This window comes from Chiloscyllium plagiosum, chromosome 14 (genome assembly GCF_004010195.1).
Source record: "Chiloscyllium plagiosum isolate BGI_BamShark_2017 chromosome 14, ASM401019v2, whole genome shotgun sequence".
NCBI classification, from domain to species: Eukaryota; Metazoa; Chordata; class Chondrichthyes; order Orectolobiformes; family Hemiscylliidae; genus Chiloscyllium; species Chiloscyllium plagiosum.
The window spans coordinates 4,449,853-4,475,911 of record NC_057723.1 but is presented as its reverse complement, the minus strand read 5'-3'; the positions used below and the strand labels follow the sequence as shown (position 1 = coordinate 4,475,911).

Sequence of the window (26,059 nt, the reverse complement as noted above, 5' to 3'; positions counted from 1 at the left end):
AACAAGGACAGAACGCCCCTGGTGCTCACCTTCCACCCTACCAACCTTCGCATAAACCAAGTCATCCGCCGACATTTCCGCCACCTCCAAACAGACCCCACCACCAGGGATATATTTCCCTCCGTGACTACCTGGTCAGGTCCACGCCCCCCTACAACCCACGCTCCCATCCTGGCACTTTCCCCTGCCACCGCAGGAACTGTAAAACCTGCGCCCACACCTCCTCCCTCACCTCTATCCAAGGCCCTGACGTAGCCTTCCACATCCATCAAAGTTTTACTTGCACATCCACTAATATCATTTATTGTATCCGTTGCTCCCGATGCGGTCTCCTCTACATTGGGGAGACTGGGCGCCTCCTAGCAGAGCGCTTTAGGGAACATCTCCGGGACAGCCGCACCAATCAACCACACCACCCTGTGGCCCAACATTTCAACTCCCCCTCCCACTCTGCCGAGGACATGGAGGTCCTGGGCCTCCTTCACCGCCGCTCCCTCACCACCAGACGCCTGGAGGAAGAACGCCTCATCTTCCGCCTCAGAACACTTCAACCCAGGGCATCAATGTGGACTTCAACAGCTCTCCTCTAGCTTATCTCTCCACGCTCCAGGCTCACTGCCTTTATTCCTGATGAAGGGCTTTTGCCCGAAACGTCGATTTCGAAGCTCCTTGGATGCTGCCTGAACTGCTGTGCTCTTCCAGCACCACTAATCCAGAATGCAAATCCATGCTGCTTGGTCACTCAAAGTTGTATTGCTCCATTTGGAAACATCATCACCCAGTTTTTCATGTAGGCAAGTTGAGTGCATTTCTTCCCAACCAAATTTGCAAACAATACAATGGAAGTTAAAATATAAAACTCAGAATCAAAATGGGTAGCTGGAGCAAATATTTAAGGCAAATCTAGATAAAGTACATTAGGGAGAAATGATTTGAAGGCTCTGTTGAAAGGGTTGGGTGAAGTAGGCTGTGAGAATCATGTGGAGTATAAACACCAGCAAACCAGTTGAAGACAATGACCTCATTGTATGCTATAAATTCTACACAGTTTGTATTGAGATGATGATGATTGTCATACAAGCAACACGAATTTAGAATTGTGGCACCCTCAATGTGTTAATGAGTCGATGCATTAAGCATTGCAGTCAGGCACAAAGATTCAACATCCCTACATAGATTTTCATTCTGTGTTGTTAGCTGAGCTCAGCCAAGTTAGCTGATGGAGCACATCAAATGATTTCCTCATTCCAGACAACTAGCGAAAGGATAATGCTTCCATTTCTCAACTATATCTCTCCACTTCTTTCCAGTCACTTCTAGTGTTGAGGGTTAAATAGTGGTCTATCATAGAGTCGAAAGCACAATGACACTTTGTGTCCAGACAAACATGAACTTAATAATTTTGAGGAAGGATTGGTGGAGAACATGATGGTTGAGAATGTAATATAAACAGAATCTAACTATTAATTCTAAATGGGATTTGTCACAACAGGTCTAATTAAATGTGAAATCTTTACTTGTGAAGGCTGCATTATTGTAAGGCCAGTCACATATGCACTTCCACCAATAGGGAGCTTCAAAGCAGATTGTGCTATGAACAAGTTGCATCCTGTTTCAACTGCCAACTACCACTCAAGTAAATATTTAGTTTCGTTACATGCTAATATTCGTGTATTGAAAAAAAACCTTGTGTTTTCACTCATGCTAGATCATGCAATAGAGTAGTTACATTAGAAGATTTCATATTCATAAGTAAATAAGGATTGAACAAATAGGAAGGTGACATTCAAATTGCATCCAATTCAAAGATAGTTATATCAAGTGCCGTTACTGAGAATATGAAAAGAACCCTTTAAGAATGAGTCATAATCACAGATTACTGTAATACAGAAAAGAGTGAATGAAAATTTTTGATACTTTTGAAAACTGAGTGAATATGGAGGCTGCAGAACAACCAATGATGACAATTGGGTGCAACAGGACAGACTGCAGGAAGCACTTTAGCATATGCCAAAGACACCACCATGTTCTGTGTGGACTGAGGCTATCATTAGCACATGAGGGAGCAGGGAGAAGAGATGGAGTCTGGGGCCCCAGTTGGAGCTGGACAAAAGCCAGGAATGGGAACAGGAAATAGGTGGGAAGTCTGCAGCAGGAGTAGCAAGAAAGAACCTTGCACTGTGAGCCTGCCTCTTTTTTGCCTTGGAGTGACACAAAGTCTGGGGAAAGATTGGAGATCGGCAGAGAAGGCGGCTGCTTGGAGAACAAAATAAGCTATTTTCAGTTGTGTCGGCTGCATTACTTTACACCCAAGAAGCTTCATCCTGTTGGTTGAGGATCAGCTTTCTTTCTACTCTGCACCACCTAGAGGTGGCATTTGTAAAATGCACAGCCTTCTGAAAATTCTTAGAGCTGTCTGAAAATGTGCAGGGACAGGTGTAGGTAATCCAAAGAAGTATAGGGCCATCAATGGCTGAGATGGTGATTAATGTCCAAGGAAGATTGTACACATAGCGTAGATGCTAGGGGAGAGGGCAGACGAAGCCTGCAGTGAACAATCAGCTGTTAGGTCTATAATTTGCATGTTTTAAAAGTCTGAAGGCTGTTTCATTCGTCGAGAGAACATGTCAACGTTTTGGCATTTACCAATGTGTCAGTCAGTACCTTTCTTCCACATAATGAGCAAATACTTCTTCATTGCCTTTCTGGAGGCTTTTGAATGACAGTTAGCATCACAAAAGCTAATGTTAAGAGACTAAAATGTTACGCCATGCAGTTATTCTACAGGCACAGGTGTTGGATTTATTGGAACTGAACCAATGAGAAAAAAGTGTGTAAATATAAATCCATTCTAACATGCAGATTAATTCTGTATAATTTATGTAAAGCATTCAAAGCTCATTGTTCCATCACTGCAATTAGTTCTTGAAGCTAATTAATATATTTCTCGACTGACCAATTTCAAATTTATGAGCACATTGTGCCTGCAGCCAATCTTTTCCATCTTGAGATTTCTGCCAACACTTTTCCGTCAAATGGAATTAATTTATTTTCTTATCCATTTGTAAAATAAAACAGCATCAAAATAATTACCCCTTTGTTCACTAAGGAATCACAGTGCATAAAATTAAAAACTTCATGAATATGGAAACTGTGTATATTTTTCAAACACTGCAGAGAAAGTATATAAATTTAAAAGATATATATTTGGCATACCTCCTCTAGTAAATAGCAATTGCTAAAATGGAAATTAGGAAATGTTATTAGTAGCATAGCTAGTAAAAGCAATGTAATCAGTGTGCAAAATTTAGCGATGCATTTCGCTAGTTTCTGGTTCAAATCTCCATATGTGCTGAGTGAGCTGACATGTTAGTATGAGAAATGAAATAGTTTTAATGGAACAGAAACTGATCTTCAGTGTTGGTGCAAAATGGGTAATAGTAACAAGCAAGCTACTTCTCTTGCCCAATTTGAATGGGAAAGATTTCTGTTGGAATATAAAATGAGCTGTTGATTCACCAATTTTGAATTGCTGTTAATTACCAATTTCCCAGTTTTTTAAAATCTGTACTAAGGAGAGACAAAGGGCCACATAGAATCCCTAATCACTCTGTAGGACATACAACCACAAGGGTCGTGAATCTGTAGAAGTCAATACAGTGGATGCCAGGGTAGTGAATAAATTTAGACAAGATAGATTTTTGATTAGTATGAGTTTATGGGTTTACAGGCAAGAAAAGAGAGTTGCGATGAAATCAGTCATAATCATATTAAATGGAGCAGGCTTGAAGGGCTGAATTGCCTATTCCTGCTCCGAGTTGTTGTGTTCTAGCAATCAGTTTTTAGCTCCAAATGGCTGAATCCCATAACTGAATTTCATACTCGCTATCAATCTCTATGCTTGTGCTCAAAAAATAACAAAATGGTCAAGATGCTGAAGGATCTCAATTACTTGTAAATAGGCAGCTTATCATAAATGAATGAGTTCAGAAAGATAGCAAATTTGGAAAAAGTAGCAGCCTGCAGTTATTCCATTCACTTGATATCTTAGCTGCCCAGTAGTGTTTTGTTACTGATAGCAAAGGTACTAATAACTTACACCAACTGAATTCCTGTTCACGTCAGGCAGATAATGGTAGGAATTTCAAGTCCTCAAAATGCTTTGAGCTCTACACTGACAGGAAGGGGTGAGAGTTCCATTCCCTATTCTCTGTCTGGTATTTAAATCTAACAGAGAGCTAAAAACTTTTCCCTTAACTTGGAATAAATTAAGATAATGTATTGTCACAAGGACAAAATTCAAATAACTTGTCACAAGTTATTTGAAAATATCATGTTCCTTGGTAATAAAGAAGTTGAGTATTTCTGAAAAAGACACAATCAGATTCAGAATTTTTGGAAAATGAAAAAGACAAAACAATATAATCTAACTGTTTATATAATCTAACTGTTTAAATTAAAATTAAACAAACCAGTCTGTTACTTGTTAATTAGCATTTATGGGTGAATCCTCATGGCAACAACACTACTAATCAGAGTCCACTTGCCAACCAATCAGCATTAACCTTTCATGCAGCAACAATGTTGGTTTTCCTCTTGAATTGGTATTCTTGTAAAATGTCTTGGTAAATGCAATGTGTAAACGTTCAATGAACAGTGTCTTTTTTTAAGCAAAATTCAAAATGTCTTCTGGTGTGTTTTGTACTGTTGCAACAGTTAGATTATATTGTTTTGTCTTTTTCATTTTCCAAAAATTCTCTTACCGCATCTTAATGAAGCATTCTGAGTGTAAATGGGCAAGCATGCAATATGAGGATAAAAACAACTGCAGATGCTGGAAATCTGAATTAAAAACAGAAAGTCAGATAAACTCAGCATGCCTGGCAGATCTGTGGAAAAAGCAACAAAGATGATATTTTTGAGTCCCATGATTCTGAAGAAGACCAAAAATATGACCTCTGCTTCTCTCTCCAAGGATACTGCCAGACCTGCTGAGTTTCTCCAGTGCTTTCTGCTTCTATATGATGTTGAAGCTGAATGCTCATGAATATTTGAATGTCATTTGTGGCTTGCACTGAGATTTCTCATGTGCTGACAACTCGTAGTAAAGGGTGGGTATATTACTGTCAGGTGAGAACAAACAGAGATTCTACTCCAACAATTACTATCCACAAAGGATGCTTAAACACGCAGCTAACTTTCATATTGGAAGCTTAAATATAAGGAATAGTTAATCAGTGAAATTTCAGAAATTGTTAGCTCTTACAGACTTTAGTCCCAAAATGAGTCACTTGCTTCAGGTGAGAATTTGATTGATTTCATTCATTTATTGTCACGTGTACCTAAGTACAGTGAAAAGCTTTGTTTATGGGTGTACAGGCAGATCATAGTAAGCAAGGGCATACAGATCATAGGATGGGAAAAAAAACTTAGACGGAGGCATACAGGTTACATCACATAAGGCATGTGTTAGGCAAGACCAACATTAATAAAATCAGCATTATTTGAAGGTAGAGAGTCCAGTCATCGGTTTAATAATGGCAGGGAAGAAGCCGTCCTGAACATGCTGGTGCATGTGTTCAAGCTTCTATATCTTCTGCTTGATGGAAGAGGTTGTAGGAGAGCATTATCAGGGTGTGCTGGATCTTTGATGATGTTGACAGCCTTTCCGCGGCAGCAAGCTGGAGTCTATGAATTGAAGTTTGGCTTCCATGATGATCTGGCCAGTGCACACAACCTTCTACAGTTTCTTACAGTTCCGGGCAGAGCAGATGCCATTTATGCACCCTGACAGTATGGTTTCAATTGTGCATCTGTGAAAGCTAGTGAGAGTCCTTATGGATATGCCACATTTCCTGAGCTGCCTGAGGAAGAAGATGACAATTGGAAGTAAAGCATATAAAATACATTGATAATGTCCTAATGGACTTGACGATATGAGGCACAACAAGTTGGACCACCAATACTCTGCACTGAACAGTGGCACGAAACCTTTTATCTCGTCATTGTTTACTGGTAAGCCCTGGTCTCCATCATAGTGCTCAGATAGGTGCTATTCACCTGGCTTGAAACTGGAGAATGTAGGAAGGAAATTTAGATGGACAATGATCCAACTTTGCCTTGCTCATCAATTGGTGTGTTAGTTTAGCAGAAATGGATTGTAATTGCAAAGCATTAATGAACAGAAGTAGCAGTTGCACTGCATCATTCTCAACTGTTTATTGAAACAAAAGTTCATATATTCACTATGCTCATCTGCTACACATTAAAAATTCTGAGTAGTGAGAATAATCACTTTCTAAATACATTTAAAACTGCAAAATTCAGTATGAATGGTAAATCTTTCATCAGTGTGTCAATGTGAAATTGATACAGAGATTGCAATTTGGTAGTGTGGAATTTGTGTCATTCTTCATGTTTTACGGATCTTCTGACAAAGTTTAATAAGACTAGCAAGTGATCAGAAGATGCTTAAAAAATGAAGTCTCACTGAAGAGTTTCTGAATTTTTCAGCTTCTAATGTGTTACCAGCATCCTCCTCTGCCCCCATCACATTTTTAGACCTTATCTGCCAATGCAGGTAGATGTTAAATTTACTGACAGTACTTAAAGAGAATTTGCCCTTTCCTGCATCCTTGCTCCATGGCCTCAACTTATCTAAACAATTTAACTTTTATCCCATTTCAGTTTGTGAAACGACGCTGTTTACAAATTGGCTCATCAATTTGTCTGTAAAACAATGATGACAATTTTGAAATTAATTGATCACAAAGATTCTATTCGAAAAATTGCATATATGAAGAGTACTATATAAAGACAATTTATTTCTTCCTAAATAAAAATATGAACTTTGTACAACTGATAGATTTGTGTGGAGGGATTGCCTGAAATGAAATTTGTATAGATGACACATATTCAAATCAAGGAAAGAAGTAATGAGTGTTGCCTTGGGTCAAGGTCTTGAATATGTCAAGATAGTTTAAATTAAGGCACACGGATGACAATAATGGAAACTTAAACTGTAGAGTCACTGGCTTAGATAAATACGTATTTAATATATTATAAGAAGTGACAGGAACTGAGTCGCATTTTCTTGCTTCCAATCTTTTTGAGTGTTTTCCTCGATAATTAACAATCATAGTGAAGAAAGTATTACTCAAAAGAAGTTCCATCACTCAAACTAATATGTGGACAAACTACTTAGGTATTTTATTGTTTTATATAATTAAGTTATGAATATGTGTGGCAACATGTTAATTTTCAAGTTACAGTTATGAATGTCACAGCCAGGCATTTGCTTAGTATTGACATATTGAGAAAAAAGAATTTTGAATTCTGGTAGGAGTGCTTGATTGAGCAAAAGGGAAAAAACTGGCCGAGGAGAAAATACACATTTTTTTCTAGAAAAAGGCAATTATATCAGACGGTCATTGAATCCTTGGTAACAAATACTACGTCACTAAATTTATTTACTCTCCAAAGTCCTTGAATGTACAGCCATCACACAATTTGCATGCCAATACTTCTTGGAATGCCTATATTTGAAAGTCACTGATCCATTTCCATCCCTTCCTCTGATCAAAGTCCAAATTGGCCATCTATGCAACTGTGACAGTATCATGTCATTCCTCCTCCTGCTTGATATGTCTGCACTGTTGACCAAACTATACTTCTGAAATTCCTCTCCACCCTCATTCATCTTGCTGGTTCTGTATTCTCACAATCTTAAGATGTAGGAGCAGAAGTAGATTTTTGAGTCTGCTCTGCCATTCATTGAGATTAAGGTTTGTCTGATAAACCTCAACATCACTTTTATCCCTTTGCCATAACCCTTGATTACTTTTTAAGAATTTGTCTATCTTAGTGTTTAATATACTTATCAAACCAACCTCTACAGTTCTCTGTGATAAAGAACATGGAACATAGAACAGTGCAGCACAGTACAGATCCTTCACCCCTCAATGTTGGGCCAGCCTTCTATCTAAATCTAAGATCATACTAATCTATATTCTCTTCATTGTGCTAATATCCTTGTGCCTATCCAAGAGTCGCTTAAATTTGCCTAATGTATCTGACTCTACTGCCACTGCTGGCAGTGCATTCCATGTACCTACCACTCTCTGAGCAAAGAACAGACCTCTGACATCTCCCCTAAACCTTCCTCCAGTTACCTGAAAATAATTCCCCCTCGTGATAGACATTTCCACCATGGAAAAAGTCTGGCTATCCACTCTATCTATGTCTCTCAACATTTTGTACAACTCTATCAAGTCACGTGGGAAGCACGGTGGCTCAGCAGTTAGCACTGCTGCCTCACAGCACCAGGGTCCCAGGTTCGATTCCAGCCTTGGGTGACTGTCTGTGTGGAATTTGCTCATTCTCCCCATGTTTGCGTGGGTTTCCTCTGGGTGCTCCGGTTTCCTCCACAGTCCAAAGATGTGCAGGTCAGGTGAATTGGCCATGCAAAATTGCCCATAGTGTTAGGTGCATTAGCTAGAGAGAGGTGGGACTGGATGGTTTGCTCTTCGGAGGGTCAGTATGGACTTGTTGGGCTGAAGGGCCTGTTTCCACACTGTAGGGAATCTAATCACCTCTCAGCCATCTTCGTGCCAATGAAAAAAGCTTGCTTCCTCAACATTTCTTCATAGGAGATGTCCTCCAGTCCAGACACATCCTGGCAAATCTCCTCTGCATGCTCTGTAAAACTTCCACATCTTTCCTATAATAAGGCAACCAGAACTGAACACAAAATTCCAAGTGTGGTCTAATCAGAACTCTATAGAGCTGCAGCATAACCTCGCAGCTCTTTAACTCATTCCTCCTGCTACTGAAAGACAACACACCATACGTCTTCTTAAAAACTGTATCAACCTGGGTGGCAACTTTGAGGAATCTATAGACATCGACCCCAAGATCCCTCTGTTCCTGCACACTGCCATGAGTCCTGCTTTTAACCTTGTATTCTGCATTCAAATTTGATCTTCCAAATTAAATCACTTCATACTTTTCCAGGTTGAACTCTGCCATTTATCAGCCTAGTTCTGCATCCTGTCAATGTCTCCTTGCAACCTACAACAGCCCTCCATGTTATCCACAACTCCACCAACCTTCGTGTCATCAGCACATTTACTAACCCACCCTTCCACTTCCTCATCCAGATTGTAGAGATTAACTACTCTCTGATAGAACATAGAACATAGAACAATACAGCGCATAACAGGCCCTTCGACCCTCGATGTTGCACCAACCTGTGAACTAATCAAAGCCCACTCCCCTACACATTCCCATCATCATCTATATGCTTATCCAAGGACTGTTTAAATGACCCTAATGTGGCTGAGTTAACTACATGGGCAGGCAGGGCATTCCACACCCTTACCACTCTCTGAGTAAAAAACCTGCCTCTAACATCTCTTAAATATATCACCCTTCAATTTGCAGCTGTGTCCCTTTGTACAAACCAATGTCATCATCTGAGGAAAAAGACTCTCACTGTCCACCCTATTTAATCCTCTGATCATCTTGCATGTCTCTACTAAATGCCCTCTTCGCCTTCTTCTCTCCAGTGAGAACAGACCCAAGTCCCTCAGCCTTTCCTTGTAAGACCTTCCCTCCAGACCGGGCAACATCCTGGTAAATCTCCTCTGCACCTTTTCCAATGCTTCCACATCCTTCCTGTAATGCAGCAACCAGAACTCTACATAATATTCCAAGTGAGGCGGCACTAGCATTTTGTACAGGTGCAGCATGGCATCACAGCTCTGGAATTCAATCCCTCTACCAATAAAACTTAATACACCGTATGCCTTCTTAACAGCACTATCAACCTGGGTGACAACTTTCAGGGATCTATGCACATGGACACCAAGATCCCTCTGCACATTCACACTACCAAGAATCTTTCCATTGACGCAGTATTCTGCTTTTCTGTTATTCTTCTCAAAGTGAATCACCTCACACTTAGCTACATTGAACTCCATTTGCCACCTCTCAGAACAATTCTGCAGTTTATCCAAGTCCCCCTGCAACCTGTAACATTCTTCCACACTGTCCACTACTCCACCGACTTTAGTGTCGTCTGCAAACTTACTAACCCTTTCACCTATGCCAGCATCCAAGCCATTTATGAAAATGACAAACAGCAGTGGTCCCACAACAGATCTTTGTAGCACACCACTAGTAACCGGACTCCAGGCTGAATATATTCCATTAACCACCACTCACTGCCTTCTTACAGAAAGCCAGTTTTTAATCCAAACTGCGACATCACCCTCAATCCTATGCCTCTGCATTTTCTCCAAAAGCCTACCATGTGTAACCTTATCAGAGGCTTTACTGAAGTCCATGTACACCATGTCAACTGCCCTACCCTCATCCACATGCTTGGTTACCTTCTCAAAAAGCTCAATGAGGTTTGTGAGACACGACCTGCCCTTGACGAAACCGTATTGACTATCTGCAATCAAATTGTTGGCTTGCTCGATGATTATAAATCCTATCTCTTATAATCCTTTCTCAAAACTTTTCCTCCAACAAACATAAGGCTCACTGGTCTACAATTACCTGGGTCATCTCTACTGCCTTTCTTGAACAAGGGCACAACATTTGCAATCCTCCAGTCCTCTGGTACTAAACCTGTAGACAATGACAACTCAATGATCAAGGCCAAAGTCTCCACCATCTCCTCCCTAACTTCCCAGAGAATCCTCAAATAAATCCCATCCAGCCCAGGGGATTAATCTACTTTCATACCTTCCAGAATTGAGAACACCTCCTCCTTACTAACCTGAATCCTTTCTAGTCTAATAGCCCAAATCTCAGTGTTCTCCTCTACAATAGTCTCCTTTTCTTGAGTGAAAACTGATGAGAAATATTCATTTAGCACCTCTCCAAAAACAACTTCCCATGTTTATCTTGGACTTTTAATCCTCACATACCTATAGAAAGCTTTAGGGATCTTTTTTATTCTACCTGCTAAAGACTGCTCCTGCCCCCTTCTTGCTCTTCTTAACTCTCTTTCAATCCTTCCTAGCTAATCTTTAACTCTTCATCGCCGCATCTGAACCATCTTGTCTCAACGTCACATAAGCCTCCCTCTTCCGCTTAACAAGAGATACAATTTCTTCAGTAAACCACGGTTCCCTTACCTTATCACTTCTTCCCTGTCTGACAGGAACATGCCTATCAAGGACATGCAATATCTGTTCCTTAAACCAGTTCCACATTTCGATTGTCTCCATTCCCTGCATTTTTCTACCCTATTCTATGCCTCCTAAGTACTTCCTAATCGCATTATAATTGCCCTTCCCCCATCGATAACTCTTACCCTGTGGCATGTAACTATTCCTTTCCATCACTAAATTAAACTCTCTCTCTTTCTCTCTCTCTCTCTCTCTCCAAAGTGCTCACCCACCACTAAATCAAACACCTGGCCTGGTTCAGTTACCAAGTACCAGATCCAGTGTGGCTCCCCTCTTGTCGAACCTTTAACATTCTGCGTCAGGCAACCTTCCTGCACACATTGGAAAAAAATGGATCCACCCAACATACTGGAGTTATAGCATTTCCAATCAATGTTGAGGAAGTTAAAGTCCCCCATAATGACCGACTTGCTCCTTTCACTTCAACCCAGAATCATTTTGCCAGTCCTCTCCTCCACATCCCTGGAACTTTGCAGAGGCCTGTAAAAAACTCCCAGCAGTGTGATATCTCCTCTCCTGGTTCTAACCGCAGTCCTTACCACCTCAGTAGATGTGTCCTCATCAAAAGTTCTTTCAACCACCATGATACTGTCCTTGACTAACAAAGCCACACCTCCCCCTCTTTTACCACCTTCCCTGTTCTTGAGGAAAGTTCTAAATCCTGGAATCTGCAACATCCATTCCTGACCCTGCTCTATCCATGTCTCTGAAATGGCCACAACATCGAAGTCACAGTTACCTATCCATGCTGTAAGCTCACCTACCTTATTCCGGATACTCCTGGCGTTGAAGTAGACACACTTCAATGTAGCTTGCTATCTGTCAGCACACTCCTGTAACCATGAAATTCAGTCCATATTCTCCCTATTCACATTCTCCTGTGCACTGGAACTGCACCACAGGTTCCCATCCCCCTGCTGAGCCTGTTTAAATCCACCCGAATAGCACTAGCAAATATCCCACCCAGGATATTAGTACCCCTCTGGTTAAAGTGAAGACCATCCTGTGTGTAGAGGTCCCACCTTCCCCAGAATGAGCCCCACTTAACCATATATCTGAAACCCTCCCTCCTGCACCATCCCTGCAGCCACGTATTCAGCTGATATCTCTCCCTGTTCCTCACCTTCCTATCTCGTGGCACGGGTAACAAACTAGAGATAACAACTCTGTCTATTCTAGCTCTCACCATCCACCCTAACTCCCTGAAATCCTGCCTTACACCCCTATCTCTCTTTCTACCTATGTCATTGGTACCTATGTGGACCATGACTTGGGGCTGGTCACCCTGTCCCTTCAGGACCCCAAAGACATGATCCGAGACATCACGGAGCCTGGCACCTGGGAGGCAACATAACAACCATGAGTCTCTTTTGTTCCCAACAAACCTTCTATCTGACCCTGTAAATATTGAGTCCCCAATGCCTAACACTCTCCTCCTTTCCCCCTCTTCCCTTCTGTGCAACAGGGGCAGACTCTGTGCCAGAGACCTGCACCCTAATGAATGCCCCGGTGTGTCACTCCCCGCAACAGTATTCAAAATGGTATACTTGTTTTTCAAGGGAACGACCACAGGGGATCCCTGCACTGACTGTTTTTTCCTCCTTCAAACAGTTACCCAGCTTTCTTCGTGCCTAAGAGTAACTACATTCCTTTAACTCTTATCTATCACAGACTCTGCCTCCTGAATGATAGAAGAAATTATTTCTCATCTCTCGCTTAAATGGGTGACCACTGATTCTGGGATTATGCTCTCTGGTCCCCTTGGCTCTACCACATGGGAAAACAACCTCCATGCATATTTTTTAAAAATTCATTTGTAGGATGTGGGCTTTTCTGTATGGCCAGAATATATTGCCAATCCCTAGTTGACCTTGAGAAAGTGATGGTGAGGTACCTTCATGAACTGCTGCAGTTCATCTGCTTTGGGTTGACCCACAATGCCATTAGAGAGGGAATTTCTGGATTTTGACAGTGAAGGAACAGCAGCATATTTCCAAGTCAGGATGGTGAGTCACTTGGAAAGGAACTGCAGTTGGTGGTGCCCTTGACTTTCTAGATGGAAGTGATTGTGGGTATGGAAGTGCTGTCAGAGGATCTTTGGTGAATTTCTGTAGTGTAATTGTGGACAGTACAGCTGATGCTACTGAGTGTTGGTGGTGAAGCAAGCGGATGTCTTGCCAATCAAGACGGCTGCTTTATCCTCGATGCATCTAACCTGCCAAGTCCCCAAAGAATCTTGTATGTTTCAATAAGGTTGTTTCTCATTCTTCTAAACTGAAATGAGTATAGGGCCAACCTACTCCACCTCACCTTTTAAGAAAATCCTTCCATACCTGGGGTGAATCTGGTGAACCTTGTCTGGAATGCCATGATTCAAGAACCCCCAACTCCCTTTGTGATGTCACTTTCTGTAGTTTTTCTCCATTTAAACAATGTTCAGCGTTTCTATTCTTCCTGCAAAAGTGCATAACCTCGCACTTCCCCACTTATATTTCAGCTGTCAATTTTTTGTCCAATCATTCAACCTGTCTATATCCCCCTGCAGACTCTTGTGCCATTCTTACCCCTTGCCTTTCCACCTATTATTCTGTTGTCCACAAATTTGGCTATAATACATTCACTTCTTTCATCCAAGTCATACTATCTTTTATAAATAATTGTGGCCTAAACAATAATACCTGTGACATTCTACAAGGTACAGATTGCCATCCTGAAAATGCCCCCATTATCCCAAATGTCAGCCTTCTATTTACTAGCCTATCCATTATCCAATCTAATTTAGCACCTCCAATACAGTCAGTTCTGCTATAACACGGCAGGTCCATTCTCATGCAATCCCATGTTACCAGAAAATAATGTAATAGCAGCACCATTTAAACCAATGGGGCCAGAATCGCACTATAACCAATACATGCTTTAAAACTTTGCAGTTTAGAAACAATGGCCCCAATTCATCAATCATGTTCAAGCAAATTCATATTAACAAAACATGTGTTATCGCAGAACGACCTGTACCATGGGCTTTTATCATATAAGGTAGTTAATGTATGATACTTTATCAAATGTATTCTGGAAATCCAGAAATATTACACCCACTGTTTCCTCTTTATCTATTTTGCTTGTTACTTCCTTAAAGAATGCTAATAAATTTGTCAAGTATGATTTCCCTTTCATGAAATCATGCTGACTGTGCTTGATTATACAATGTATTTCTAAATGCTCTGGTTAACATGCTTTATTTTAGACTTACTTTCCTAATGGCAGATCTTAAGTTAAGTAACCAATAGTCACCTGTTTTTTGTCTGCTTTTCTTTTCAAAAATGAGTGTCTCATTGACAGTTTTATAGTCCACTAGAACTTTTCCAGGATCTAAAAATTTGGGGGGGGCAATTACTACCAGTGCATCCATTATCTCGGTAGCTATCTCGATGCATTCCATAACGTCCAGGGATCATGTGGGTTTTCAGCCTCATTAGTTTCCCGAGCATAGTTTTGCTGGAGATACTCTGTATTTATTTCCTCTCTCACTTTTGATCCTTGATTATTTAGTATCATTGGAATGTATTAGTATCTTCTATACTGAAGACTAATCCAAAGTATTCATTCATCTTTTCAGCCATTTCATGGTTCCAATTATTATTTCCTCAGCCTCATTCTATAAGGAATTTATGTTCATGTTGAGTGAGGATTAGAATTGATAATGCACTTGGTTGGATTCTTATCCATTCAGGCATGGTCAGATAAACATTTAAAAATGCTTCTCTTCCTGCTCTTTGATCATCTCCATTGTGTTCCTCGATGATCTAAACTTTCTTTCCAAATGTCTCCTTTATATACTGTCCTTTAATTATCCTATGCACAAATATAGCATTGGTTTCCATATGACCTTTGATGGCACTCAGCTCGACCTCACCACCAATTCTCTCAATCCCTTCTCTATCTTAATGTAATGTGTTGTTCAGCACCTGGTATTCAATGTGCCAAAAAATAATGCAGCCAAATAATGATAAGACTAAAGCCACTACCATTGGATCCCAGCAAAAAACTCCATTTCTTTCCCACTGAAATCAGTCACCTCCCTTGAGACTGTCTGAGGCCAAACCAGATAGCTCACAATCTTTCTTTCATAGTTGAGTCCAGTATATTTTACACATCCATGCAATCTCTAAAACTGTCTCCCTTCATGCCAATAATATGACCCAATTCTAAACCTGCTTAAGCTCATCTGGTGCTAAAATTCGCCATGCACATGTTACCTCTTTATTTGACTATTTCAAAGTCAACTAGGAGAAAGTGAGGACTGTAGATGCTGGAGATCAGAGCTGAAAAATGTGTTGCTGGAAAAGCGCAGCAGTTCAGGCAGCATCCAAGGAGCAGGAGAATTCACGTTTTGGGCATAAGCCCTTCTTCAGGAAGGGCTTATGGCCGAAACGTCGATTCTCCTGCTCCTTGGATGTTGCCTGACCTGCTGTGCTTTTCCAGCAACACATTTTTCAGCTATTTCAAAGTCAGGTGAGCACCAGATATGAGAACTGCTTCTTATCTTCTGTTATCAGATTTATGAATGGACCTCTCATAAATTGGATCTTTCTTTGCACCCTGTCTGTAGCTGCAACACTATATCCTACATTCTGTTCTATCACACTGATATACTTATGTAAGGTATGATTTGTCTGAATAGCACACGAAACAATACTTTTCATTCTATCTCACTAATTACCTCTGCAATTGCTGTTCTACATAGTATTCTATTTAAGCAATACCTAGAATTCAATATTTTCTCACCTGACCAGACATTTCCACTTCAATCAGGATCTGAAAAAATATGATGTCAATCAAAAAATTAGATTTGCCACATCAGGAAAAAGAAAAATCTGATTTGGTGCGTAAGGTTTTAACAACTAGATGAATATCTCGCTAGTGAGCAGTGAGTGACTTAGTTCTGCATATTAACATCTAATTACTTCATAATCTTACCTCATTTATATGCAGCTTGCTACTTTCCCAGGCAGTGAAAAGAAACTAGATGGCCACAGTTCCTGACCTGAAACCCTGAGGGGGTACCTGGCAACTACAACTCATCTGTGTCTTCTCCAGGTGTCTACTTTGGGAAGCATTCCCAAACACCTCAGGGTACACTCTGTGGGTAGCAAAGGCCTGCAGCTTTAATCCATGGAAGTTGGCATTGGAAATGCGCCAGCCTCACCACACCTTCATGGTATATTTTTCACTCACACACAGCAGTTCAGCTCTTTGATTCTGCACTTCAGAGCTCACAAACATATTTTATTGCAGTGCTGCTGTCAGGGGGTTTTGCAGACAGGAATAGACACCCATTTCATGAATTAGAACAGGGTGCATCTCAGGGCTCTGAGCTTGCTTTATTAACTTTCAGTCACTTTGCCCTTACAGGAATGCTCATAGCATTGATGTTTTGCCTCACCTTACCTCACCTCACATTTTTCTGCATTGCCACCTCATTTAGCAGTCAAACGTTGAGAGTACTTCTGTCTAGCCTTGCCTTTTAGTGCAGATACAAATACAGGCAGCTTATCATGTTTGCTGTCAATGATTAGTCGAGGAAGCTGATAGGTTGATATACATTAATGTCATATCTATAGCATGAAAACCAAATGGGCCATGTCTCAAAATCTAAGGAGATATTCCTCAGTCAGGGGGACTGTCATCAGCCAGGGGATATTGACACAGTGAGTAAAGTGCAGCATCTGATTTCAGTCCAGAGGTTTGGATAAAGTCAGTTAGCCACTTGGGGCATTCAGCTTCTGGAGTTCCGGTTTTTGTACTGTGTAAGTCCACAGAAATTGGTGAGAAACACGTGCTTTTGAAAACTCAGGATCAACAGAAACCTCCAGTAGAAGTGGAGCAGTCTCTATACGTAGAGCTTACAGTGAAAAGTGCTCTCACGATGTGGCAAAATTGCAGGAAACCCGCAGCCATTCATCTTCCATACAATATCATGAAGATGAGAGAGAGGCAGTGGTTCTATACTCTGTATGGAGGTGGGTATCGGAACACCATGACATAATGATGCCTCGCATATCTGCAATGCGATGCTTTCTTCCACAAGGGACATTGCAATCTGTAAAATGTCTCCTCAACATGAGATTCCCATGCTTGTCAGGTCTTGAGGTTTGCTGCAGTACAATACAGTTGTACAAAATAGTTTGGATGCTTTCGTCCAGATTGCTGGAGGTTGCAGTGAAGATGAGTGATAGATGGTAAGGAACTGTGAGAGCCAGGCTTGTACCCATTTGAAAAATGAGAATGTTCATCAGAAGGGACATCACATTCATCAACTTATGGTGCAGTATCGTTGAATACAGCAAAGCTAGCAGCATTTGTCCAGCAAATATTTTCAATGGAACTATGTTGCATACTGTCGTCTGTCATTGATTGTAAATGTTTTGATACTGCAGAGACCAGCATACCCTCTTTAATCATCACTGCAAATTCAGCTTCCTGGTCTGTTTGTTTTTTTTTTGCTTTTTCTGTTGCTTCATTAAGGTCAAGCTTAGAAACTAGCAAAAGCTTTCACAGCACTGGATGCTCTCTCATTCAATCAGCGTGTTTCCAGCTGGCACAGGACCTATAGAAATAATAGCTGTTCAGCAGTCGTGGCTGGTATATTGTGTGGTGAAAATGTGGCTAGCTTTACAGGCTTAATCCTTTTTGTGCAGCTAATTTGATCATGGAACTGTTGATGAAAAGTGAACATGAATTTATAATGTGATAGCTGAAAATGTGTTGCTGGAAAAGCGCAGCAGGTCAGGCAGCATCCAAAGAACAGGAGAATCGACATTTCAGGCTTAAGCCCTTCTTCAGGAATGCCTGAAACATCGATTCTCCTGTTCCTTGGATGCTGCCTGACCTGCTTGCGCTTTTCCAGCAACACATTTTCAGCTCTGATCTCCAGCATCTGCAGCCTTCACTTTCTCCTTTATAATGTGATAACCTATTTGCAATGAAGTTTTAGCCATGGCACTTATGTCCCGTCTTGATATTTTCCTTTTCCTTCAACTTGCATTATGTTTAGGTGCAGTCCCAGGATCTGCAGCTGGAGTGGTGGGAATCTGGCCTATGGTGGAGCCTGCTGGCCTTGGAATTTTAGCCAGGTGACCCTTGGGGCATTTGTAGCTCAAGGGTCCATGCATGCTGAGAGTGTCCTGACAAGATAAGGAATACCCTTCTTGGGTTAGGTGTCCACAGTGTTGAGGGTTGCAGCAAGATAGAAGTGGAGAGTCCTCTGGAATGTCCTGATGAAACATGTGATGGCCTGAATGTGGTTCCTTCTCCAGCTAGGCACTTCCTGATGTCACCCTGTCTGTGAATGAAAAAAGAGAACTTGGAATATGGTCAAAATCCTTCATTCCCTTATCACAAATCTTCCTATTGTTCAGTAAAGTTAAGTTTTCACTGCTTTTTGGCTTTGAGCAAGTTGATGTTATTCAGTTGACTACATCATATAAAGAGGAAAGCACGCATTATTCCTCAAAAGTGAGAAGTGTTAATTTTTTGATGAATCCACATAGGTTTACTATCTATATTTTATAATGAATCTCAACATTCCTTTGAGTTTTTAGTGACATTTACCCCCGTGCCATGCAGCATTCTTCAGAAGGTTAGCGTTTTTAAAATTTACTTGCATAACATGGGCATTGCTGTCTGGGCCAGCAGTTATTGCCCAATCCTCGTGGCCCTTGAGAAGGTAGTGGTGAGCTGCCTTCCTGATCTGCTCCAGCCCATGTGCTGCAGATTGACGCACATTGCCATTAGGGATGGAATTCAAGGATTTTGACCAAAGAATACTGAATGAAATCGATATGTTTCTAAATCAGGATGGTGAGTGATTTGGAGGAAAACTTGCAGGTGATGGTGTTTCCATGTATCTCCTGCCCTTGTCCTTCTTAGCACTCACGGTGATTTTGGAAGGTGCTGTCTCAGGATGCTTGGTGAATTCCTGCAGTGCATCTTGTTAGTAGTACACACTGCTGCGACTGAATGTTGGTGATGAAGGTCATGATGTTTGTGGATGTGGCACCATTCACACAGGCCATTTGTCCTGTTAGTTTCAAGCTTTTTGAGTGTAGTTCAGGCTACATTCATCCAGGGAGGTGGGGAGTATTCCATCAGACCCCCTGACTTGTGCTTTATAGATGGTGGGCAGGCTGTGGGGAGTCAAGAGATGTATTACTCGCTGCAATACTCCTAGCTTCTGACTTGGTCTTGTAGCCACTGAATTTATATATCTAGTCAAATTGAGTTTCTGGGTGAATGGTAACCCCCAGGATGTTGACAGTAGGGATTTCAATGATGATAACACCATTGAATGTCAGTGAGCCGTGGTTAGGTTTTCTCTTATTGGAGATGTCATTGCCTGGCTTTCATCATCTCCAATCAGGAGATTCGACGTGAAGAAGGGCCTGTGCCTGAAACGTCGAATCTCCTGTTCCCTGGATGCTGCCTGACCTGCTGTGCTGTTCCAGCAATAAAGTTTCAACTTTGATCTCCAGCATCTGCAGACCTCACTTTCTCCATTATCTCCAATCAGGAAAAGCTTCATTCTCGTCAATCAAGTAGTAATATTAGACAATACAATGACGCTTAACTTGGCATCAAGTATGAAATGAGTTAGATGACTGTTAACTTGTATGAACTCTGTTATATCTGGTTCAAATGAGTAATTTATTACCCATAAGAATAGGAGAGTCATGATAAGCAGAGAAGGTTTATAAATGAACACTTAATAGTTAGTTACTTTATATGAGAGTCTCTTGTGAGATCTGAGATTTAAGAGTAAGTACACATTGCTACGTTGACTTTTACACTGAACTTGCAACTGGAACTGGAACTGAATTAGAATTAGAACTGGCTAACTTCTCCCAGGAATAGTCGTTTATTTCCTGATAGGTGGAACTTTTTGCATGATGTTAGTTACCACTTTGAGTTTATGATTGTTTTATGCAACAATCTGTTGTCTTCAGATTGTGATCATTGTGTTCATGTGAGTTTTATTTTACAGATGTAGACTACATTAAAGCATCTCCAGATCTGGAAGATGGTTTACCTACCTGGGCTCCCAGGTTTGGATCACAGCATGTTGAAAACTTAGAACCCGATGAGTACCAGTCTAACATCTACATGGGAGGCACTCCAGTCATGCTGTCCAGCAAACAGGAGCAAGTTGTCAAGCAGGATGGGCAGCATTCTGCCTCGTCGACTAAAAAGAAGAAGAAGCGCACTAAACGATCAGAAAAGCGAGAAAGCAAATCTACCAAGGAGGAACCAGAAAATGAGTAATGCCAATTGCCATGGCAAGCTAGTAACTCTCAGTAACCAGGTCAGATCACAAGTTAGGCACAAGGGTTCTTAAATTCAATTTAATGTCACATTTGTAAAAGGTATTGTTGTGTGTCCACAAATCTTAATTTGTTTGACTTGGATGTTTTATAATTCTAGTTAAAGTGTTTTATTTAGCATTGCTCCACTTCTTATGTCAAACAGTTTTAATTTCTTCTCTGTTCAACTGTAACCACATGAAAGTCAACAGCAAAAGCAATGTAAAAAAACAATCTGCTAACATACGGTCTAAGCCAACACCTTTTTGTGAAATATGTATTATTAATTTTTACACCCTTAGTGTCGTATCTCAAGGTCTGACCACGGAACAGTTTAACTGTACTATACATGTTTAAAGTGAAAAATTATATATGATGTCAGTGAATATTGATTAAATCTTGAAATAACCAGCTGAGGAAACAATCAAAATTCACCTGAGATGAGTGAAAACAAATGTACGCAAAATCTGAAAGCTGTGTTAAGCAGTGCTTATTTCCAGTGCCAATGCATAAAGAGTTTTATTCCACAGGAATCTGAATGAAACAGTTCGTGAATCAATGCATGTCATGCCAAACTAGTGGCTGCAATTTCTCCATGTCTCAATAAACTGTGACTTGGATTGAAGAACAGCATGTATTTGCCATTACTTTTGTGGTATTTAAACATCTGACAGTTAGAGATATTTTCCTCTCTATATAAAGTTAGAGAGAATAATCTGACTGAATTATTATGAAAACTTGGAAACAAAATGAATGAAATTTCTTTAAGTACACATTCAGAGCAAAATGCACCTTTGTGTATCTGACAGAATGGGGGAGAAACAGTAAGCTGGCTTCAGCTACTCGCTTTAGCTAGGTTAGTCTGTTATTGCTTAATATTCATTTGAAGCATTTTGTACATTATTGACATTGGAAATCATAAAAATACTTCAATTTTGTCCCCATCACCTGTGGCCAACTATGCATTTTTGTTACATTTGTACCAAAGGTGGCTTTCTTTCTCAATCACTTCTAATGTAACCTTTTATGCTTAGTTTATTTTCAGATGTATTCTGTTTTTGCATGTGTAAGTAAATGTGATCCGGACAATCTTTACCATGTATGTGTTTTTAATGACTAATTATTTTAATTCTGTAGTGTTAAAGCTTTCTGCATACAGATGAGTGTCTTAGCTAAAGTAGCTCTTTATTCAGTCCTCAATATCGGTGCATCTACAATTTTGTCACACTGTTTGCAACTATGTGAGAAAAGAATTCAGCCTTATGGAGCTGAATGCAAATTCCTAGCTGGTGTTTTTGTTCAACAACAAAACCCTTAAAGTAAGTAAACATCTCAGGCCACAAACAGGCACTTTATCGGAGCTGACACAAGCCAAAGAAGGAGAAATTAGGAGGGTTAGATAAAAGCGTGTTAACAACATAGGTTTTAAGGAAGACCTGAGCAGTGACAGATATTGAGATATTGAGCATTTTAGGAAACAAACTGCATAGCTTAGAGTTATGGCAGTTGAAACTATGAATCATTAGTTGTAGGATTTGAGTGAACAGTGCAGAAAAGGCCAGAGGCCAGTTGTTCCAACTGTTATGGGACTAGAAAATGTCAGATAAATAGAGAGAGTGAGAACATGTAGGGATTTGAATACAACATAGAGGATTTTAAAATTGAAGCACTGTTGGATCAATAACCTAATTAGATCAGCATTCACAAGAATCACGGATGAATAAGACTGGTTAGTCTGTAAGCATCAGAATTTTTAATTAAGTGAAGTACATCTTCTCCAAATCATGCTTCATTCATCTTTTATGGGTACAAAATGTAGTTTATTTAAGATTAGCAGAAATATTTTCTAATATAAGCAACATCCACAAAACAAAACACAGTTAAAAGTTTTTGTATTAACACAGTCAAGTCAACTCCCTGGGAATTCAATTACACCGCAAAATGTTACGTGCTGTATTGACCAGATGCCATCTCACTTCTCTTCTGTTTCCATGAACAAGCCAGTTATGTAGGAAATTGTGACATTTTCCAAGTAGTCCCATGAATGGGTGCAGAGCACAATTTTATTGGTTGCCATTTTGCAAGAATCCTGTTCCCTTCATAAAAGTATATGAAATGGGAATGTGTGTAGGCTGCATAGTCCTTAAATTCGACTCCACTATTCAATAAAATAATGATTGACCTTTTACTTCAATCCTATCCTCTGCACAATCCATTTAGAGTCTCCATTCAATTCTCCCAAAATATTCACTAATAATATTCAACCTTTTATTACATGTTTACTATAACATGAAATTGAGAAGATTATCTCTAATTCATATTAAAGCAAAATATTGCGGATGCTGGATATCTAAAACAAATACAGAGAATGTTGGAGAAAATCAGCAGATCTGGTAGCATCTGTGCGGAGAGAAAGGCTTTGAAATGCCTTAATTAATAGTACTGCTTACTGAATCAATGGACAGACAAAATGGAGGAAAAACAGAAACTATAATGCCTTCTTAAAACTTAGAGATGTTGTGCATGCACAATTTCAGCACATCATAATGCTTTATCATGCATTTCTGAGTTTCTCTTGAGTATTGAAATAAAAACTATAATAACAACTTATATTTATATGGAATTTTTAACATAGTAAAAAATAGCAAGGCATTTCACAGGACTGTTATCGGCAACATGTAACACTAGCCGCTTATGGATATTTTCTGAAACTTATTAAAGAAAGATAAATTGGTAAAGAAGTGGAAAGGCTTAATGAGTGAATTCCAGAGTCTGAAGCTAAGGCAACTGAGCACATTGCCATCTTTCAAATCAAAAATGCACAACGCCACAGAGATTTGAAAACCAGAGTAAGAATTTTGGAAAATTGGGAGTTATAGGTTCTGGGAAGCCATGCAGATCAATGAACAGAACAACAATAAGTTAACCAGACCTAAGAATATAATAAATAGGAGCAAGGGTAGACCATGAAGATGCACAATCAAACTTGAAAGGGTTCAGAAAACCCTTCCAGGGTTGGAGGATTTGAGCTATAGGGCAAGGCTGAACAGGCTGGGGCTGTTTTCCCTGGAGCGTCAGAGGATGAGGGGTGACCTAAGAGGTTTACAAAATTATGAGGGGCATGGATAGGGTAAATTGGCAAAGTCTTATCCTTGGGGTCAAGGAGTCCAAAACTAGAGGGCATAGGTTTAGGATGAGAGGGGAAAGATATAAGAGAGACCTAAGGGGCAACCTTTTCACGCAGAGGGTGGTATGTGTATGGAATGAGCTGCCAGAGGAAATGGTGGAGGCTGGTACAATTGCAACATTTAAGAGGCATTTGGATGGGCATATGAATAGGAAGGGTTTGGAGGGATATGGGCCAGGTGCTGGCAGGTGGGACTAGATTGGGTTGGAATATCTGGTCGGCATGAACGGGTTGGACCAAAGGGTCTGTTTCCATGCTGTACATCTCTATGACTCTATAACTCCAGTCACCATGGGGCGGCACAGTGGCTCAGTGGTTAGCACTGCTGCCTCACAGCACCCAGAGACCCGGTGTTGATTCCAGCCTTGGATGACTGTCTGTGTTGTGTTTGCACATTCTCCCCATGTCTGCACGGGTTTCCTCCAGGTGCTCTGCTTTCTTCCCACAGTCCAAAGATATACAGATGAGGTGAATTGGCCTTGCTAAATTGCCCATAGTGTTCCAGGATGTGTAGGTTAGGTGCATTGGTCTGGGGCAAATGTAGGGTAGTGGAATGGGTCTGGGTGGGTTACTCTTCGGAGGGTCAGTGTAAATTTGTTGGGCTGAAGGGCCTGTTTCCACATTGTAGGGATTCCAGATGTAATATCATACAAGTTAGGATAGGAACAATATGGCTTTTCACATCAGTTCAAGTTTATTAAGAATGGAGAATAGGAGGCCAAGCAAGAGAACTTTATAATTGTCAAATTGACATTATTTGATGGCCATTCCTTGCTAATTCACTCAATTGTAAAAAAGGGCATAAGAAGTTTCACTTTGTGATTTTCAAAAGTTATTCTCTGAACATTCTTTTGGTGAAGGTTGATGGTTATATTAAAACTATGTGTTTTGATTGGAATAAATCATCTTGAACAATTCCTTAGAAAATAGCTAAAATCACACAACACCTGGTTATAGTCCAACAGGGTTAGAACACAGAACAGAGAACAATACAGCGCAGTACAAGCCCTTTGGCCCTTGAGGTTGCGCTGACCTGTGAACTAATCTAAGCACATTCTCCCTAAACTATCCCATCATCATCCATATGCTTATCCAAGGAACACTAGCTTTTGAAGCACTGTTTCTTCTTCCACAACTACCTGAGGAAGAAGCAGCACTTCAAAAACTAGTATTTCCAAATAAACCTGTTGGGCTATAACCTGGTGTTGTGTGTTTTTTAACTTTGTCCAACCTAGTTTAACAGCAATGCAACCAAGTCTTACAAAATAGCAGTATTTTTGTCTTCTGACCTTGCTAGCTTCTGACATCCATGTCCAGTGATGTCTGTACAATGAGAAACAATGTAATGAAAACAACCTTCCAACTTCTTTCCTTCTCCAGTTTCACCAACCTTGTTCTCCACTGCTATTCAACTTCTCTCTGCTCCTTCCAATAGCAGAAAACACAGGAGAAGCAGACTGATTGGAGGAGCAGGTCCTTTCAAAGATTTTCAGTGACATGTATGGTGGGTTGGAGTGAGGGATTTTTTTTTTTGCTTGATCATCCCTATGATTATTTTTCCTGGCTGATTTAGACGTTATGGTCCAATTATGTGTTCTGTCCTCATACATTCTGAGCACGGATACGGACTCAGGAATGCTGAGAAAGTTGTTGACTCTGCAGCAACATAGCTGCATGCCTTCAGGAAAATAAGGCAAATAAATTGAGTTGTCTGGAAATTGTTATTTTAGATAAGAATAGTTATTTTGCATTTGGATCTATATTAAATTCAGATGGGTCACAGCTAATTTTGCACTTCAATTAGAAAAGCAATCTTAAATTGCGAATGTCTGAAACAATTCCTGAACACGAGAAACCTGAAATTATGCAGTCTGATAACAATCTATTCTCAAATTCCTTTCTCTACTAAAATAGTAGGATGCTGAGTTTTAGGCAAACACAATATATTACCTCTCAATTTCCTCAGTTTGACATTTAAAAGATTTTCTTCTGCTTTATAAATAGAAAGGTGACATGCACTTTCAATTTAATGAAAGGGAAATATTACAGTCCCTCTAGACAACAAATGACTGACAGTCGAGATAACAACCATGGTCAAAGACCTTACTTCTACTGCATTACCTACAAACTGCACAAGACAGAAAAATATAAGTCCCTATTGCCAGTTATATTATGCTACTGATCTGAAAACCACGAATTACAACTGATTGAAATATTCACAAGCACTTTGTTACTTGCTACCACTTTTTCCTGAAATTGAATATTTGTATGATTTTTTTCTCTAAGTTAACAAAATGGTTACCAAAGTATATGCA

At 40.2% G+C, this 26,059-nt stretch overlaps 1 protein-coding gene across 1 annotated transcript in view; it reads left to right on the top strand.

Annotated features, from left to right (window-relative positions):
• LOC122556968 overlaps positions 1-21,646 on the top strand; it is a 309,989-nt gene extending 288,343 nt beyond the window's left edge. Inside the window, exon 10 of the mRNA XM_043704202.1 lies at positions 20,242-21,646. Coding sequence (XP_043560137.1) covers positions 20,242-20,519 — 278 coding nt within the window. The 3' untranslated portion in view covers positions 20,520-21,646. The remainder of the gene's footprint in view (positions 1-20,241) is intronic.
• The last annotated feature ends 4,413 nt before the right edge of the window (positions 21,647-26,059 follow it).